General features: G+C 45.3%; 1 protein-coding gene across 10 annotated transcripts; it reads left to right on the top strand.

Annotated features, from left to right (window-relative positions):
* Window positions 1–159: 159 nt before the first annotated feature.
* LOC119278176 lies at window positions 160–4,672 on the top strand. 10 transcript variants are annotated; one of them, XR_005137652.1, is made up of 6 exons: window positions 160–429; window positions 549–710; window positions 802–892; window positions 1,619–1,758; window positions 2,149–2,238; window positions 4,347–4,672. XR_005137652.1 is itself a non-coding variant. In XM_037559529.1 (6 exons), the coding sequence occupies exons 2-6, from the start codon at window positions 583–585 to the stop codon at window positions 4,369–4,371; spliced, it is 402 nt and encodes a 133-aa protein (XP_037415426.1). In that variant the 5' UTR covers window positions 160–429; window positions 549–582; the 3' UTR covers window positions 4,372–4,672. The 10 variants fall into 10 exon arrangements, 2 of the variants coding, with proteins under 2 accessions (XP_037415426.1, XP_037415425.1); XM_037559529.1 differs by having other exon boundaries at window positions 549–632; window positions 796–892; XM_037559528.1 differs by having other exon boundaries at window positions 549–632; window positions 796–892; window positions 2,328–4,672.
* The last annotated feature ends 13,864 nt before the right edge of the window (window positions 4,673–18,536 follow it).

Raw genomic sequence — 18,536 nt, 5'->3', positions numbered from 1 at the left:
CCGTCCCGCCGCGGGTCGTCGCCTCCCCAGCCACCGGAGCCGCCCCGCTGCGCCCTTCGCCGCCCCCTGCAGCCGCCGTCGGTCGCCGCGCCCGTCGCCCCGGGAGCCGCCCCATCGGAGCCGCCGCCCGTCGCGCGCCGGGGGAGCCCCGCCGCAGGTCGCCGCCCTTCGCCGGGGGAGAGCCGGAGCCGCCGCCCTCGCGCGCCGGGGGAGAGCCGTCGCAGGTCGCCCTCACGCGCCAAGAATTTTTTCTATCGATGTATGGAATCAATTTTTCCCCAATGTCGACGCTGGAGACATTCATTTGAGTTCGCCCCAAGGCCTCCGACACCCCAGGACCGGCGCTGGCTTCACGTCTCCAGCGAGACTGGGAGGAAGAGTCGCCCGCCCTCTGCTCATCCTTCCTGGCTGCCCCCATCACCGGCGACGGTACATGCATCTGCTAAGCGAATGTTGTTCATGATTCAAGACTCATGGGGAAAACATATGCGCTTAATCCTCTTGCATCCAGTTGCTCCATCAATTTTACTTGGTGTATGTTGTTGTAGGTGACTGCGGTGATCACAGCTTGGTTCAGAATACATGGGATTTGATTTGTCAATATCCACAAGCACACGACCTGCACTTTTTATGTGAGGCAGCCCTTTATGATGCCCTTTTGCATATATAAGCCTTTACTTGTGACACCAATTGTTGGCACTGTAATTTAGGTACCTTGCTTATACCTTGTATTAGAATTCGTTAGAACATGACCTGGTTGCTTTTCATTCACCATCTCTCCTGATGTTTTGTTAGCGGCAGCATTCTCGTGCCTGACATTCATCACATGACCATTCTACTATGTTGCATCAAGAACAATTGTGTCCGCACAATACCTGCAGAATCAATCGATGTAATTCCCTTCTCAATTATGCCAGTACTAATGTTGTTGTTTATTAGTTATATATAGTGTAGCCACTTGCATTCCACTTTCAGTATGTATATATTTGTTCCTTCATGGTTGCTGTCAAAAAATAAAAAAATTGTTGCTCCATAGCAGCCCATGGTACTGCTAAATATTCGCAAGTGTTATTTGCCGAGGCTGTAGTCTATTGAGTATTGATGTGCAAACATCAAGTTTAGTTCACACTTTGTTTCTCAGTGTTCTATCAAGTGCATGGTTCTGTCAGTAAATAATCAGCAAATTCATACTTGCAGTGCAGTACTCTCTCCGTAAACTAATATAAGAGCGTTTAGATCACTACTTTAGTGATCTAAACGCTCTTATATTAGTTTACAGAGGGAGTACTTAGAAGACCAATTATTGATAAAGCTAAGCCATAGTACCAACTTCCTTCTGTATTTGAGAATTGTTTTATAGGATTTTTTATTTATTGTGAGCAACAATGTTCATGCTTCTTACGTTTATCTAATGGTCCAGAATGCGTATGTGCTTTTACCTATGGTCTACTACTAAACTATCTATGTTAAACAAAGTATGTGATTTCCATAGCTGTAGGCATCCCTGAATAATAGATAGTGCTTGGGAAGGCAAACCTTTGTGAGGCATGAGGATAGGGAACTGGGGTTGGAACGATTAGTTTAGCTATTAGTGACTTTTTATGCTCCTTTTTCACAGGACAAGACAAAGTTGAAAGGATTTAGCGAATTTGAGAATACATATTATAAAAGACCCAAGATAAATGGCAGATGTTGGTGCCATACTTTTGAAGTGTTGATGGAAACTAACAAGCATTTGTGTCGTAAAGCAATAGAAATGTACTGTCATATACATGTTTCTAGCCTTTTCCCTATTTTGGTTTGCCATTTATTTACCCGGGCACTTGCTAATTTTACAAGTTATCTATTGTATATTGTCATGATGCTTTTGGTGCCTTGAGATATATTCTGAGGTGATACCATCTCTTATCTATCTTTTTAGGTTGTGAAAGGAATGAAATTATGATGCAATGTTGATTTGCATATTATGCAGCTTCACCAACCTACTCCCTCAATACCAAAATATAAGACTTTTTTGGTTTTGCATAGGGCATAGAAAACGTCTTATATTTTGTTACGGAGGGAGTATTTGATTATGTTTAACTCCTAATTCTCTCATTCTTCTGTAACCGGTTGCTCAATGAGGTTGCTTTCTGCTGTTAATTATAGGTGTAAATCACAGTCACAACAAGGTATGGTGATCCTGCCGGCGGAAAAGAAGTCACGGATTGTTGACCTTACATGGCAACCTTGTATCAGGTACACAGTTTGATTATGCCATGATGCTACCTATGTTGTGCAAATTCCTTTACTGCAACCTAATTAGGTCTATGTTATTATGGAGTTAGTTTTGGCTATACAAACTTGCCTCTCTCCTTGGGAGCCGGAATCTCTGACTTGAACGAGGGAAGTTAGGGAGCTACAGCGTTCTCCTTGTATAGAAAAGATAAGGCAAGTGAGAGACCTTGTGAAATTGAAATTGATCTTCTTAAAAAAGTGAAATTAGTTTTTTTAATGAGTCTTTTGAAATTGAAATTGGTATGTGCGAATTGAAATTGATTATTTAAAAATTGAAATTGGTCTTTTGAAAATTGAAATGAGTACCCTTCATGGAGCTAGAGAGAAGTGAAGTCAGATTACTGTAGCTCCCTTGATTTCACTTCATAAGTCAAAGGATCCAGCGGACTTTTTATGTTGTATGCAATTGTGGTAGTATGGCTCTAATGAGTTTTCGCGAACTGCATCTTGTGAGTGTTATATGTTAGAGATAAGCCACGACTGTGTGCGCGTCGAGCCAGACCCCGGTGCGTGGCTGCGTTGATGGTCGTGGCGAGTGTGCCGGTCAAGTTAGATAGCTACATGTGTGCTGGATCGGTTGGATCCTGGAGTGAGTCTAGGAGAAGATCAAGTCAAAAGTTTGTTAGCTTGGCCAACCAGTACGTGCATGTAGGAGTAGCTAATGCATGCGGTTAGTGGCCGTGTTGTTAGCAGGTCATGCGTATGTGGGTTAGTTGAGTTAGTGGCCGATGGTGGCAGGGTCATGCGTATGTGGGTTAGTTGAGTTAGTGGCCGATGGTGGCAGGGTCATGCGTGCGTGCGCGCGGTGGCCTGCATGGTAGCTAGCTAGGTGTGTGTGCGCACAGGGTATAAATACCCACTCCATGTAATGATCAAGGTGCGTCGGTATGAGCCGAGCCTAGGGCCAGAGATGAGGTAGTCTCCGCCGGACCGTGGTGTGCGCCCGGTCGGCTGTGAGAGAGAGCTCCTCTGGATAGGCTGCGGTTTCTTGCCGAGCCCGAGGTATGTGCCCAGTAAAGTGAGGCCGTTCGTGCGACCGAGGCGCCGTTCGTGCGGCGGGACGTTTGTGCGCCGGAAATACTTGTGTCCCTCTCCTTCTTCCACCTACGTTCGAGCGAGTGTGAGATCGAGTTGGTCCGGGGTTTGTCCCAACATTTGGTATCATGAGCTTGGTTGGCTTGGGCGTGGTTCGTCGTATCGGAGGTGTGCTGGCGATGGCGGTGTTTGTCGGCGGTTGTGCAAAGCTTCGGGCCATGTGTCGGCCTATGGAGGTGCGCGGCGTTGTGGATGCCATGACGGACGCAGAGACGGCACGCGGTTAGTCCGCGGCGAGCGTGGCGGTCCCGGAGGCGCTGCAGTGTGGCGTGGCGGCATGGAGGTGGTGCACGGAGGCGGAGGCCGCAGCGGCGCGGTGCGACGGCATGAAGCGGTGTCCAAGAAGGCTCGCGTTTGTGCGCGATGGCATCGACGGCGTATGTCACCGGAACATCAGGCGTGTGTCGCCGGTGGAGGAGGAGCTCAGCGTGTGTCGCCCAAGAAGAGCATGGAGGCTGCATCAAATGTAGTGGAGGCCCATGGCGACGACGATGACGGGAGCTCCTCTGGATAGGCTGCAGTTTCTTGCCGAGCTCGAGGTATGTGCCCAGTAAAGTGAGGCCGTTCGTGCGGCCGAGGCGCCGTTCGTGCGGCGGGGCGTTTGTGCGCTGGAAATACTTGTGTCCCTCTCCTTCTTCCACCTATGTTCGAGCGAGTGTGAGATCAAGTTGGTCCGGGGTTTGTCCCAACATTATATTCAGTGCTATTAGTATGGCTCTACTGAATTTTGGAAAGTGCATCTTGTGAATGTCGTATTCAGCTGTAGAATTTAATTGATAACACAACCATCAAATTTGATGAAGATTTTCACTTTGTGAAACCATTGGTCATGATCTGTTAGTACAGTTTATTGTTTTAACATATCATTAATAGCATTGCCAATACTACATAGAGTTCCATTTAATGTGTGTAGTAGCATATCCTTTTTGGTATAGGTTTTCAAAATAGTGAGGTTGTGGAGAACCATTTTGCAGAATTCTTAAACTGATGGTCCTGTAAAGTCATATGGTCATAGACCAGTAAATTCTGGTTAAGAGGGATGCTACAGTGCACTCAGGCAACAATCTGGTGGCCACACTTTCTAACGTGATCTAAGGTACAACCTAGCAGCAAGGGTAACGTCTTCAGGCTGTAACAACTGAATTATGGCTTCAATGTTCTCAGTGTAGTGGTACTTTAGAAATAATTGAATTTATCATATGTATCAATTTATCTCTCCTGGAATTATGAATCATATTTTATATGACTGAAATGTCAGATGATTTATATCTCAATCCAGTATTGGACACTATGTTGTGAATGTTGCCTTGCCTTCTCTGGCTCTATCTATATTCAACTTTTTTGTTTCTACAGTATATTGTTGTACAGTCAATCGTTTGTCAAGCATTTGTTGGATCTATTTTGCATGGGCAAATTATTGAAGTTGTATCATTCATGTGGTTCTAATGTTTTATATTTCTGGTGTCGTTTGTTGCATGTCCACACTAGCAACTGAATATTTATGTAATTTAAGAACCCATGTTAAATCTTTGTATGCCTTCACGAGGAGATTTGGAATGATGTATGTTCTTTCTTGTGTAGAAGTATTGCATCGACAATGTTGAAAATTTAATTTCATGTCACTTGTGGGGAAAATAGATTTTGTAGTTGCAACAACACTGAAACTTACGTATGGTACGGTTCAACATTTTATTTCATAAGAATGTTGAGTTTACCACACATTGACTATATAATATTAAAAAAAGTATTTGCCCAGTCTGCAAGGTGGATTCCACTTGGCATGTTGGAGCATGGTGTGTCGCCTGAAACGAAGGGAGCAGGACTACCAAAGAGAATATGGCGAGAAGTTGGAAGGGAGCTCTCTAACAAGGCGGGGTAATAGGGTGGTAGCAGTAGGGGCTGACGAAGGTGGATAGAGAACTGAGCGACTGACATGCAGTCCTAGAGATGTTGGATTTGATTAACTATGTGTATAGATAAAACTGACATGGTAATCATACATAAAGGCAATGGAGTATGTTGTTTGGAAAATACATGAAGGCATGGGGTATGTTGTTTCTAACTATGATTTGTGCATAACTGTTGCTGGCTATGTCGCAATAACTAACATTCAAGACACCGAGACGTGCTTTGCACATCTAACTTTTTTTGAATTACAATGGGACGTGCGTTGCACGTGCATGCTTACTAGTTAAACTAAGTAATTGTTAATTAGTTATCAGTCTATGACAGAATGGACCCATGTGTCAGTTTGACCAAGTCAATTGACTGTTGACTGCTGACATCACCCTGATGTCATGCTGATGTCATAATGACGTTTTCTAATTAACTTAATTCTGTTAATTTTAAAAATGAATTAAAACTTTGAAAAATAATGTAAAATAAACTGTAGCTCGGATGAAAAAACTTTGTACATGAAAGTTGCTCAGAACGACGAGACGAATCCGGATACGCAACCCGTCCGTCCGCCACACATCCCTAGCATAGCGAACACGCAACTTTCCCCCTCCTGTTCATCTGTCCGAAAACGCGAAACACCGGGGATACTTTCCCGGATGTTTTTCCCCTTCACCGGTATCACCTCCTACCGCGTTAGGGCACTCCTATCACCGTTACTTGACATGTCATGCATCGTTATGCATCTATTTGCATTGTATTCATTGTTTCTTCCCCCTCTTCTCTCTGGTAGACTACGAGACTGACGCCGCTGCTGGTGCCCCGATCGACTGTTGTTGACGACCCCTACTTGTCAGACGAACCAGGCAAGCCCCCCCCCCCCTTGATCACCAGATATCGCCTATTCTCCTCTATGCTACTTGCATTAGAGTAGTGTAGCATGTTACTGCTTTCCGTTAATCCTATTCTGATGCATAGCCTGTCATTGTTGCTACATCTGTTGATACCTTACCAGTAATCCTAAATACTTAGTATAGGATGCTAGTTTATCATCTGTGGCCCTACATTCTTGTCAGTCTGCCTTGCTATACCATCGGGCCGTGATCACTCGGGAGGTGATCACGGGTATACACTATACATATATACATATTATACAAATGGTGACTAAAGTCGGGTCGGCTCGAAGAGTACCCGCGAGCGATTCACGGATTGGGGGCTGAAAGGACCTTTGTCCCGACGGCCCTCTGTGTGGATCTTTGTGGCGGAGCAACAGGGCAGGTTGAGATCACCTAGGCGAGAGGTGGGCCTGGCCCTGATCGGCGTCCGTGGTTACTTCATAATAAGACGCTTAACGAGATCTTGGTATTTGATCTGAGTCTGGCCACTGGCCTATAAGCACTAACTAACTACGCGGGAATAGATATGGGCACTCGACGTCGTGGTTTCAGCCGAAGCCTTCTTGATGTCAGCGACTGAGCGGCGCACGCCGGGTTGGACTGCGTAACGCAACTTCCTTTGAAATGGAGGTTGCTAGGTCTGCTCACCTGCCGCGTACGCAACGTACAGGTGTGCAATGGGCGATGGGCCCAGACCCCTGCGCGCATAGGATTTAGACCGGCGTGCTGACCTCTCTATTGTGCCTAGGTAGGGCTGCGACGTGTTGATCTTCCGAGGCCGGGCATGACCCAGGAAAGTTTGTCCGGCCAAAGGGGATCGAGCGTGTTGGGTTATGTGGTGCACCCCTGCAGGGAAGTTTATCTATTCGAATAGCCGTGTCCCTCGGTAAAAGGACGACCCGGAGTTGTACCTTGACCTTATGACAACTAGAACCGGATACTTAATAAAACACACCTAGACAAGTTCCAGAGACAATCCGGTGATCGCTTTCCCATAGGGCTACGATGGGAGGATCGCCAGGTAGGATTATGCTATGCGATGCTACTTGGAGGACTTCAATCTACCCTCTTCTACATGCTACAAGACGGAGGCTGCCAGAACCGTAGTCTTCGATAGGACTAGCTATCCCCCTCTTATTCTGGCATTCTGCAGTTCAGTCCACTGATATGGCCTCCCTACACATATACCCATGCATATGTAGTATAGCTCCTTGCTTCCGAGTACTTTGGATGAGTACTCACGGTTGCTTTGCTCCCTCTTTTCTCCCGTTTTCGTTTTCTTCTCGGATGCCGCAACCAGACGTTGGAGCCCAGGAGCCAGACGCCATCGTCGATGACTCCTAGTACACTGGAGGTGCCTACTGCTACGTGCAGGCCGCTGACGACGACCAGGAGTAGTTTAGGAGGATCCCAGGCAGGAGGCATGCGCCTCTTTCGATCTGTATCCCAGTTTGTGCTAGCCTTATTAAGGCAAACTTGTTTAACTTATGTCTGTACTCAGATATTGTTGCTTCCGCTGACTCGTTTATGTTTGAGCACTTATATTCGAGCCCTCGAGGCCCCTGGCTTGTAATATGATGCTTGTATGACTTATTTTACTTTTAGAGTTGTGTTGCGGTATCTTTCCGTGAGTCCCTGATCTTGATCATACACATTTGTGTGCATGATTAGTGTACGATTGAATCGGGGGCGTCACATCTACGATAAAAGTTCTATGTTAAAGTTTATCGTTGTTATAATAATTTACATGATACTGCTATGTCCGTATTTTTGTTTTTATCGACACCTCTCTCTCTCTCTAAGCATGTGGACATGTTTTTCGATTTTGGTTTTCGCTTGAGGACAAGCAAGGTCTAAGCTTGGGGGAGTTGTTATGTCCATTTTGCATCATGTTTTCCTACTGTTATTTATGTTTTTTATTGTATAATAATGCTTTTTAGAGTAATTCTAATGTCTTTTCTCTCATAATATGCAAGGTATACACAAAGGGGGAGAATTCGGGCAGCCGGAAATCTGGACCTGAAAAAGCTACGTCAAGCTACCTATTCTGCACAACTCCAAATGAGCTAAAATTTGCGAGAATTTTTTATGGAATAAATAAGAATTTTTGGAGTCAATAAGTACCAGAGGGGGGCCACCAAGTGGGCGCAACCCACCTAGGCGCGCCTGGGCTGGTGGGTTGTGCTCATCCAGGCCCACCTCCGGTGCCCCTCTTCTGGTATATAAGTCATTTTGACCTAGAAAAAATAAGGAGAGGACTTCCGGGATGAAGCGCCGCCGTCTCGAGACGGAACCTGGGCAGGAGCACTTTTGCCCTCCGGCGGAGCGATTCCGCCGGGGGAACTACCCTCCCGGAAGGGGGAATCATCGTCGTCATCATCACCAACAAATCTCCCATCTTGGGGAGGGATTTCTTCATCAACATCTTCAGCAGCACCAACTCCTCTCAAACCCTAGTTCATCTCTTGTGTTCAATCTTTGTACCGGAACTATAGATTGATGCTTGTGGGTGACTAGTAGTGTTGATTACATCTTGTAGCATTACTATATGGTTTATTTGGTGAAATATTATATGTTCATATCCATTATGCTATTTAATACCCCTCTGATCTTGAGCATGATTATCATTTGTGAGTAGTTACTTTCGTTCTTGAGGTCACGGGAGAAATCATGTTGCAAGTAATCATGTGAACTTGATATGTGTTTGATATTTTGATGATATGTATGTTGCGATTCCTTTAGTGGTGTCATCTGAACGTCAACTACATGACACTTCACCATATTTGGGCCTAAGGAAATGCATTGTGGAGTAGTTATGCATTATTCCGTAAGGGACCGATTGGATCCAAAAGTTTAATGTTATGGTTCGAATTTATTCTTAATACTTTTCTCGTAGTTGCGGATGATTGCGAGAGGGTTAATCATAAGTAGGAGGTTTGTTCAAGTAAGAACAACACCTAAGCACCGGTCCATCCACATATCGAATTATCAAAGTAGCGAACACGAATTAAGCCAACATGATGAAAGTGACTAGATGAAATTCCCGTGTATCCTCAAGAACACTTTGCTTATCATAAGAGACCGTTTTGGCTTGTTTGCCTCAAAAGGATTTGGGCTACCTTGCTGCACTTTTGTTACTACTATCGTTACTTGCCCGTTACAAATTATCTTGCTATCAAACTACTCCGCTACTTACAATTTTAGCACTTGCATACATTACCTTGCTCAAAACCACTTGTCATTTCCTTCTGCTCCTCGTTGGGTTCGACACTCTTACATGAAAAGGCTACAATTGACCCAATATACTTGTGGGTCATCACACATCATGAATGACCTTCATTGCGCCGAGATCGCCTCATCTCGCCGCCGCTGACACCTTGCCGCAACATCGCACTACAACATTTGTTGGCTTCGCACCAACTCTCCATGACAACGATGGCATCGCACTACCGCCATTGGTATCGCACCGACTGAAATGGCAAATCGTGTCGTCGTACATCTGCTTAGCGGCATCTCATCGCCTCATAGTCATTTTTGCAGCATCGCACCGCCATCTCCTCTTGCAGCGTCGCATCGAAGCCCCATGTTCGCCACTGGTGCCGCATCTCGCCGGTGACTTGCCTCCATGTTGTCGCCGATGATGCACCTTGTCGACGACTCCGACATGGGCGATGAACTCCTCATGGCAATGGCCTCCGCTCCATGGCCATCACCTCCTTTCCGCCGGTGACGCAACTTACCAGTCAGCATACTTTTCTCGATCACTCGTGACACATCTCGACAATGATGGAGACATGCACCGGCCGCTAACAGCATTGTGGAACCAACGGCATCCACCTTGCACCTGACCTCCACCTTAAATGGAGTCCGCCACACCGCCGGCATCATCGCGGATTGACAAGGCTCGGATGCCAATTGTTGGCGCCACATCCTCGTAGCGCCGCCCTTCTTCTTCCTCTCAACTCTTTTGTGGTTTCTCTCTTATATCATGAACACACACCATGGAAGGAACGCACACGACACCTCACCATGGAGACAAATGGCTTTACCACTTGCTCCCGGTGAGAACACATGGGCTACATTTTCCTCTTCTTCTCATTAACATAACCAATCTGATTACAATGCTTAAGTAGTACCCACACACGCATAGCCGGCCACTAGCCCGACTAACACACGCACAATACTAGCCAACTACTCCCTCCGTTCCTAAATATAAGTCTTTCTAGCCATTTTAAATAAACTATAACATACGGATATATATAGACATATTTTAGAGTGTAGATTCACTCATTTTGTTTCATATGTAGTCCCTTATTAAAATCTCCAAAAAGACTTATATTTGAAAACGGAGGGAGTACTTGCATTGCATCTAATCTGTTTCCTAGATTCTCTCCTACGTCCCAAAGACTAGGCCATCAACTCATGCAGCTAACAAACTCACCCATAGCTAGCTAACTAACACTTGCATGCAGCCTCTTCTCAACGGCCATGCCACACGACCCAGCCAGATGCATTTATTACTACTAGTACTAACGTGACATGCAACACACCCATCATGCACACTTGGACGTGTAACACATGTCAAGATTAATCCTAACACAGGCATCATATTTCACTCATGGTCTTGTAGAGTGCAAGCTTCTTCATCTCCACCGGAGCGTCTGGGGTCTGCTTGGCTTCTTCTGTCTGAAAGTGATGGGAGGCTAGCTGCTTGGTAGAACGGTCCCCGTTGGTTGTGCGTGCTCATTTCATGCATTGTCTTGTGAAGTGCAAGCTTCTTCGTCTTCACCTGAGTGTCTTGGGTCTGCTCCTCCCATAACAGTTGCGGCTTATTCTCTCTTAAAGTGGTGGGAGGCTAGCTAGCTTGGCAGAACGGGTCCCCGCTGGTCTATGCGTGTTGAATTGGTGTGTTCTTGTTGTGTTTGTTGCGTCATCAATTTGAGTGTTTTTTTTTTTTTTTTTGCAGGGATCGATTTGAGTGGGGTTGACCATGTTTGTAATGCAACAAGGCTCTCTCCTCCTTCCTCCACGATGTTGGCATGGTTGTCTTGCTTTGAGCTGTTTTCATGGCTAATTTTTTAGCTGAGCTGGGGCTGGTTGTGATCAGGTTCAGATTAGGATGGGTATTTCTAAGGAAGGGGCTACAGAAAAAGGGAAATCACTAAACTAACTTGGTCGTGTCCTAGTATTGAATTGGCCAGTGATAGGCACCGGCGCATCGGCCGAAAATTTGGGTCGGTCATATCCCGTGTGTCCGCTTCGCTGACTGCCAACCGTCAGATCGGAAGCTTTTTGCCCCCCGCATCTCACATCTGAACACGCATGGGAGAAAAAAAGAAAAAAAAGGAGAGGATGCAGCCCAGATCGCCGAAATCCATTGCCTCGATGCCCCCGCCCACGCAGCCGCCGGAGTCCAGCGTCTCCGGCTGCCCCTCCACGGCCACCGCCATCATCGTCGACTGCAGCTCCCCGCTTCTCTTCGTAGTTTGAAGTAGCAGTCGTTGTGCACCCTCCTCATCTCGTCGTCGTTCCAACACCACGTCTTGCCAGATGCAACTCTGAACAAAAGTCGGTCCATCAAATCACGCAGCCCATCATAGCACGGCGGCGCCATCTCTGGCTCGCCACAGTCATCGACCTGCACCACCTAGTTTCAGCAAAAACCAAAACTCATCCCAAAAATACAGTTGAAACAAAATCAAAAAAGGTTCCAGCAAAAAATAACTTCGGTTCCAGCAAAACAACCCGAGTGCTAGAAAATTAGGTAAACTATTTGAAGAAAAAAATTACCATTGTTCCAGCAAAATCAAACTCTGGTTCCAACAAAACCAAAATTGAGCAGGTAGGAAATTGAGGTAAAAACATGTTTGAAACAAAAATTTACCCGTTTCTGTAGGATCGAAAGTATGTCTAGAGGGGCGGGGGGTGATTAGACTACTTGACCAAATAAAAGTTTAGCCTTTTCCCAATTTTAATTCCTGGCAGGTTTTTAGCAAATTAGCACAAGTCAAGTAATCAACCTACACATGCAATTCTAGAGTATAGCGGCAGAATTTAACACAATTGCATATGAAGGTAAAGGGAGGAGTTTGAGGAGGCAAATGCAAATTGTAGACATGGAGATTTTTGAGCCGTGGTTCCGATAGGTGGTGCTATCGTACATCCACGTTGATGGAGACTTCAACCCACGAGGGGTAACAGTTGCGTGAGTCCACGGAGGGCTCCACCCACGAAGGGTCCACGAAGAAGCAACCTTGTCTATCCCACCATGGCCGTCGCCCACGAAGGACTTGCCTCACTAGGGGTAGATCTTCACGAAGTAGGCGATCTCCTTGCCCGTACAAACTCCTTGGTTCAACTCCACAATCTTGTCGGAGGCTCCCAAGTGACACCTAACCAATCTAGGAGACACCACTCTCCAAGAAGTAACAAATGGTGTGTTGATGATGAACTCCTTGCATTTGTGCTTCAAATGATAGTCTCCCCAACACTCAACTCTCTCTCACATGATTTGGATTTGGTGGAAAGAAGATTTGAGTGGAAAGCAACTTGGGGAAGGCTAGAGATCAAGATTCATATGGTAGGAATGGGATATCTTGACCTCAACACAAGTGTAGGTGGTTCTCTCTCAGAAAATATAGGTTGGAAGTGTAGGCATATTCTGATGGCTCTCTCCACGAATGAAGAGGAGGTGGAGGGGTATATATAGCCTCCACACAAAATCTAACTGTTACACACAACTTACCAATCTCGGTGGGACCGAATTAAGAAATTCGGTCTGACCGATTCAGTAAACCTAGTGACCGTTAGGATTTTCGGTGGGACCGACATGCAACTCGGTAGGACCAGTATGGTTAGGGTTAGGGCATAATGTAATCTCGATGAGACCGGTTACACAAACTCGGTGAGACCGATTTTGGTAATAAGCTAACCAGAGAGTTGGTCAGGTAAACTCGGTGGGACCGATTCGCTCATCTCGGCTGGACCGAAACGTTACGAAAGGGAAACAGAGAATATACATTACAATCTCGATGGGACCGATCGCTCATCTCGGTTGGGCCGAAATGTTACGAAGGGAAACAGAGAGATTACAATACCATCTCGATGAGACCGAGATCCCTATCGGTGAGACCGATTTGCCTAGGGTTTGTGGCAGTGGCTATGACATCTGAACTCGGTGGCGCCGAATAGAAAGAATCGGTGGGGCCGAGTTTGACTTTTGGTTTAGGTCATATGTGGATGTGAGAAAGTAGTTGAGGGCTTTTGAGCATATCACTAAGCACTTAGAGCAAGATCCTCATTAAGCAACACCCCATCCCTCCTTGATAGTATTGGCTTTTCCTATAGACTCAATGTGATCTTGAATCACTAAAATAGAAAATGTAGAGTCTTAAGCTTTGAGCTTGAGCCAATCCTTTTGTCCTTAGCATTTTGAGGGGTCCACTTTACTCATCCATGCCATGCCAATCATTGAGCTTTCCTGAAATATTTATCTTGGAATAGCATTAGCTCAATGAGCTATATGTTGTAGGAATTACCAAAACCACCTAGGGATAGTTGCACTTTCAATCTCCCCCTTTTTGGTAATTGATGACAACATATAGATCAAAACTTCAACAAATGATAATAAGATTGAAAACATTGTCGCTTTGAGAAGTATGTGAAAAGCAAGAGCTCCCCCTAAATTTGTGCATAGTTTAATATTTGCTTTGGACTGCAAATCCACAATGAGTTAGGATCATGGGGTACTCTTCCATGTCATATACATCTTGGTGGAGCGCTCAAAATGATAATAATTAAATACATGCACTCATCACCAAGCAAAGTGAATGATCATATGAGGACATAAAAGATAGTATCATCCAAATAAGCATTAATGTAGCATCGCATATGATCAAACACATGATCATCCAAGTATCACACAAACATAGAATGTATCTCAAACAAGCAAACAAACGAAGTTCAACCACCAAAAACAAGAGAGAACAAAAGCAACACACTCTCTCGAAGCCTATGATCTATACATTTTCTCCCCCTTTGGCAACAAGTACCAAAAAGTTCATAAAAAATGCATAGTGCTAAATCGACTCTCAGGCTTGATCTTGATGTGGTGGTGTAGAAATGACTCCAAGGATGAAGGCATCAGTTGAGGATGATGGAGCTGGTGGAGTGGCTTCTGGAGCTGGTGGCACTGAAGCTGTTGCTGGTGCTGATGAAGTTGCTCTGGTGTCTGTCTCTGGCACTGAAGCAGATCTCTGACTTCTGGTCACTCTTGCAAATGCATCAGTAGTAGTCTTGCCCTTCCTCTCCTGCATTTCATCCTGAAGTTGATCAACAACTGACTGTATCTCAGTGACCTTCACATCCAAGTCATAGAACTTCTGCTCCATGATATTCTCCAAGCTCTCCTGGTTTTGTGTCAGGGTGGCCAAACCCTTCTCAATCCTCAGAGTGGAGGCAATCAAGTAGCCAAGCTGATCTTGCTTGCTCTTCAGGAAGTACCGAGATGCCTCTTCAGCAGTTGGCATCTTAGCAGCCTTTTCAGTCCTTGCCTTCTCCTTCCTTGCTTGTGCTTGCATAGAAGATGGTTCATCTTCATCCATCACTACTGTGTTGTCCTCAAAATCTGGGAAGATGGGCAGGTGTTCCTTATCCAAAAGATAGGTGCCCGTGCCCATCTTGGAGTTGATGAGCTCCTGAATCTGTGGGGCATACCCACAACTCCTCTTCTGGTCAGCAGCTGTCCTCTTGATAGTCTCAACTATTAAGCTCGTGACTTTGAACTTCTGAGGCACATCAAATATGTGAAGCAAATTAATTGCATGGCCTCTGATCATCTTGTGGTCACCTGACTTTGGCAACAAGGTATGCCTGAGGATCCAGTTTATTGTTAGCAAACCTGACAGAAGGTAATGTACTAATCCAAATTTGTGTGTCTCAACAGCAGCATCTGGGATCTCTCTGTACATATGTGCCATGGAGTTGTGATCCTTCTTCTTCTTGGCATAGACATCCAAGTCATCTTCACTCTCCTTAGGGGCATTGATCAAATTGGCCCATTCTTCAACAGTTGATTGGTACCTAGTACCTTCAGACATCCAGACAATTCTTCCATCTGGGTAGAAGTGAGTTGTGGAGTAGAACTGCATAATAAGCTCATCATTCCATTTTGTGAGTTTCTGCCCAACAAATTTTTCTACCCCACAAGACTTGAAACTATAGACTCCTGGATAATGCTCTTCATATTCCCTGATGTACTTCCAGTCCACCCATCTCATGTCACAAACAATTGGCTTCTTATCAAGCAGTACTATCTCATAGAAGTCCTGATGTTCCTTTGTATGGAACATGTAGTCCATAGCAGTCCTTCTCCTGACAGCATAGGGATCTGTCAATCTCCATTATCTGAGTCATGCATCCTTCCTTAGCTTCATGTCCTCAGCTACTGGATGAGCATCATTGTGGTCTGGAATTTGGGGCTTCAACTTCCTCAAGACATGTGACTCATCATCTTCTTCTTCTTTAGCAGCTTCAGGCACTAGGGCCTTGTTCTTCTCAGCAACAGGGATACTCCTGGTATTCCTATTGGGTGCAGTCTTGGGCTTGGAAGCAGCCTTGGGAGCATCTTTGGGCTTAGATGGAGCAGCCCCTGATCTGATTGCATCTCCCATTAGCTTCTGAGCTTTAGGTGTTGGAGCAGCAACCTCTTCCTCTTCTTCCATCATAAAGGGTTTTCCAACTACTCTGGCCATAATTTTCTTAGATCTCTCTTTCCTTTTCTTTTCAGCCACTTCTTGCTCTTTGGGTTCAGATCCCAAAGTCTCTTGAGTTGATCCTCTGACCTTCAGCATAGGTGTTCTCTTGGCAGGAATTTTCCTGTTGAAGGCAGGCTTTGTGGCAGCAATTGTGCCATATTCTTTCTTTAGCACCTTTCTGGATGTGGCTTCATCCTCTTCTGCCACATAATCCTCATCTTCAGAATCTGAGGTTCTCTTCTTTCTGGCCCTGGTGACAGCTTTAGGCAAGTTGCTGGGTGTGCTCCTGTTGCCCTCATCTGAGGAACTGGAGGGACTAGTGCCCTCACTCAAGTGAACTTGCTCTTCCTCTTTGTTCTGGCTGTCATTCTGATCAGACATAGTGCAAACTCTGATAGCAGACCCTGTGAATAGATATAGATGAGATAGAGGGGGTGAGCATCACAAAGCACCGAGGTTTTTGCAAAAGAATGAGTTAAAATAGTTTTAGTTTTCCATAGAAAGCATTTCAGATCTACCGATTTGTAAACTCGGTGATACCGAAGCAGCTTTTGGAACCTAAACTAGTGAACTTGGTCAGACCGAGTCACAGTTTGGTGGCACCGAGACTACTAGGGTTTCACAAAGTCCTGAACTCGGTCACACCGATTTGCAATTCTCGGTTAGACCGAGAATCACATGTGCACTGGCCTGAGCCAAATCGGTGGAACCGATTTCTACAACTCGGTTGGTCCGAGATGATTTCGACGGAAACCTAACCCTAAATTCTTACTCGAAACTAATCTATTTCATTGATGGAATGATCTCAATTGTGGCAAGATACATGGCAATAACAATGTGCTAGGAATCGGAATGAGATAGCACAATGATCAAGTCCATACCCTAAGTTCGGTGGAGGACTTGCTACGGCGGCAATGGCGGTGAAGATTTCTGTTGACGGCGGCGGAGACCAGCGGCGGGAGGCGGCTGGCGACGAGGAGGACAATCCGTAGACCTAGGGAGGCAGAGCAGGCTGAGCGTGGGCGAAAAGATTTGGAGGAATTTCCAAATTTTTGGCCTGGGGGAATATATAACCTAACCCTATCGGTGTGACCGAGTGGAACGACTCGGTGGCACCGAGATGCATAACTGCAAGCAGTTGCTGCAACTCGATGTGACCGAAAAGTTCAAATCGGTTGCACCGAGATTGAAAACCTAGATCGACTTAGTGATCTCGGTATGACCGAAAAGGATGAATCGGTCAGACCGAAAAGCACAAAGAAGTTTTGGAAGTTTAAGTCTATGACGAATCGGGAACTCCAAGTGCTCCTCACACAGAGTGGTTTGAATCTGACTTGATCAAACTTTGTGATGTAGCATGAATAGAGTTTAAGACTAGAATAGCATAAATAGCTAGAGAGGGTTCTTAGGCATTCTTGTCCATCCACTTGGCAAAAAGAAAAGAAACCACACAAGCAAAACAACAAGTGGATGTCCTCAAATGAGTAAAATATGCAAACGACATGCTCACACAATAAAATAGGAGATAAAATATGTGACAAAGCATGCACAACCAATTCTAGCATCTATCAAGCAATTGGCGATGACTAGGTCATCTATATATGAGTATTTTGACTTAGGATTCAAATGAGAACATTTGATCATAGGTCATACTCATCGTTTAAGCTCAAGTGGGGTTGCCACTTTTACATAATGCATTGATGTGTTCACATCATTAGAGTTTCTCTAGCTCAATTCTTAGAGTAAAGCTCCCCCTAGATGTGAGATCCCCCCAAAGAGGGATGAACTAACCTTGGGTTTTGTCGATGTTGACTTCATGTAGGTGTTAAAGGTGTGGATGCTCTATGTTGATGTAGATCTTTTGGAGCAATCCTTTGGAGTGAGTTGCACTTTCAATACCTACACGGGTTAGTCCCGCAAGGAATAAACAAGGATATCCATAGACATAGAGTGATGCACACACAAGATGATGTCTATGAAAGCATTGAGTTACCTTGTCCCTTGTCTTACCAACAAGAGGGTTTGTGACTCCATGAACTAGTGCAAGATGTGGAAGTTGGTTGCACTTGTCCTCGCCAAGATGATAAGAATGAAGTATGTTGGTGGAGTCACCCTCATGAACTCTCTAGTTCTTCTTCTTCGGGATCCACACCATCTTGATGGGAATCCTTGGAGTTGTAGTCATACTTGATGAAGTAGAACTTGACGTAGTCTTGGGAACCCACTTGACCAAAGCCTTAGGAGCTTCTTCAAATGCATCAATATCCTCTTGAAGCTTGTCCTTGCCTTTCTGCTTGTGGTCTTGTGGTGGAAAATCATCTTGAGCTTGTGTCCCTTTGAAAGAAGTAGGATCGTACTTCTCTTGTTGAGGAACAAACTTCGTCTTGGGGTATTGATCTTCTTCCCGCTCAACTCCATTAGCGTTGAACTTTCGTTCAAAACCAACACCTTGATTCTTCCGGTGCCTTCCTTGCTTGCGTACAATTTCCTCAAATTGCTTACTTCCGGCAAGGCTCTTGTAAACACATTTCTCTATAATTCCCTTCAATAAGTTGTTTTCTTGCTCAAGTGTAACTTGGCTAAGAGAATCATTAGTGGAATCAAGAGAACTACTAGA

The sequence above is a fragment of the Triticum dicoccoides genome, chromosome 3B (assembly GCF_002162155.2).
Source record: "Triticum dicoccoides isolate Atlit2015 ecotype Zavitan chromosome 3B, WEW_v2.0, whole genome shotgun sequence".
Classification (NCBI taxonomy): Eukaryota; Viridiplantae; Streptophyta; class Magnoliopsida; order Poales; family Poaceae; genus Triticum; species Triticum dicoccoides.
This window is presented reverse-complemented; position numbering and strand designations above follow the sequence as displayed.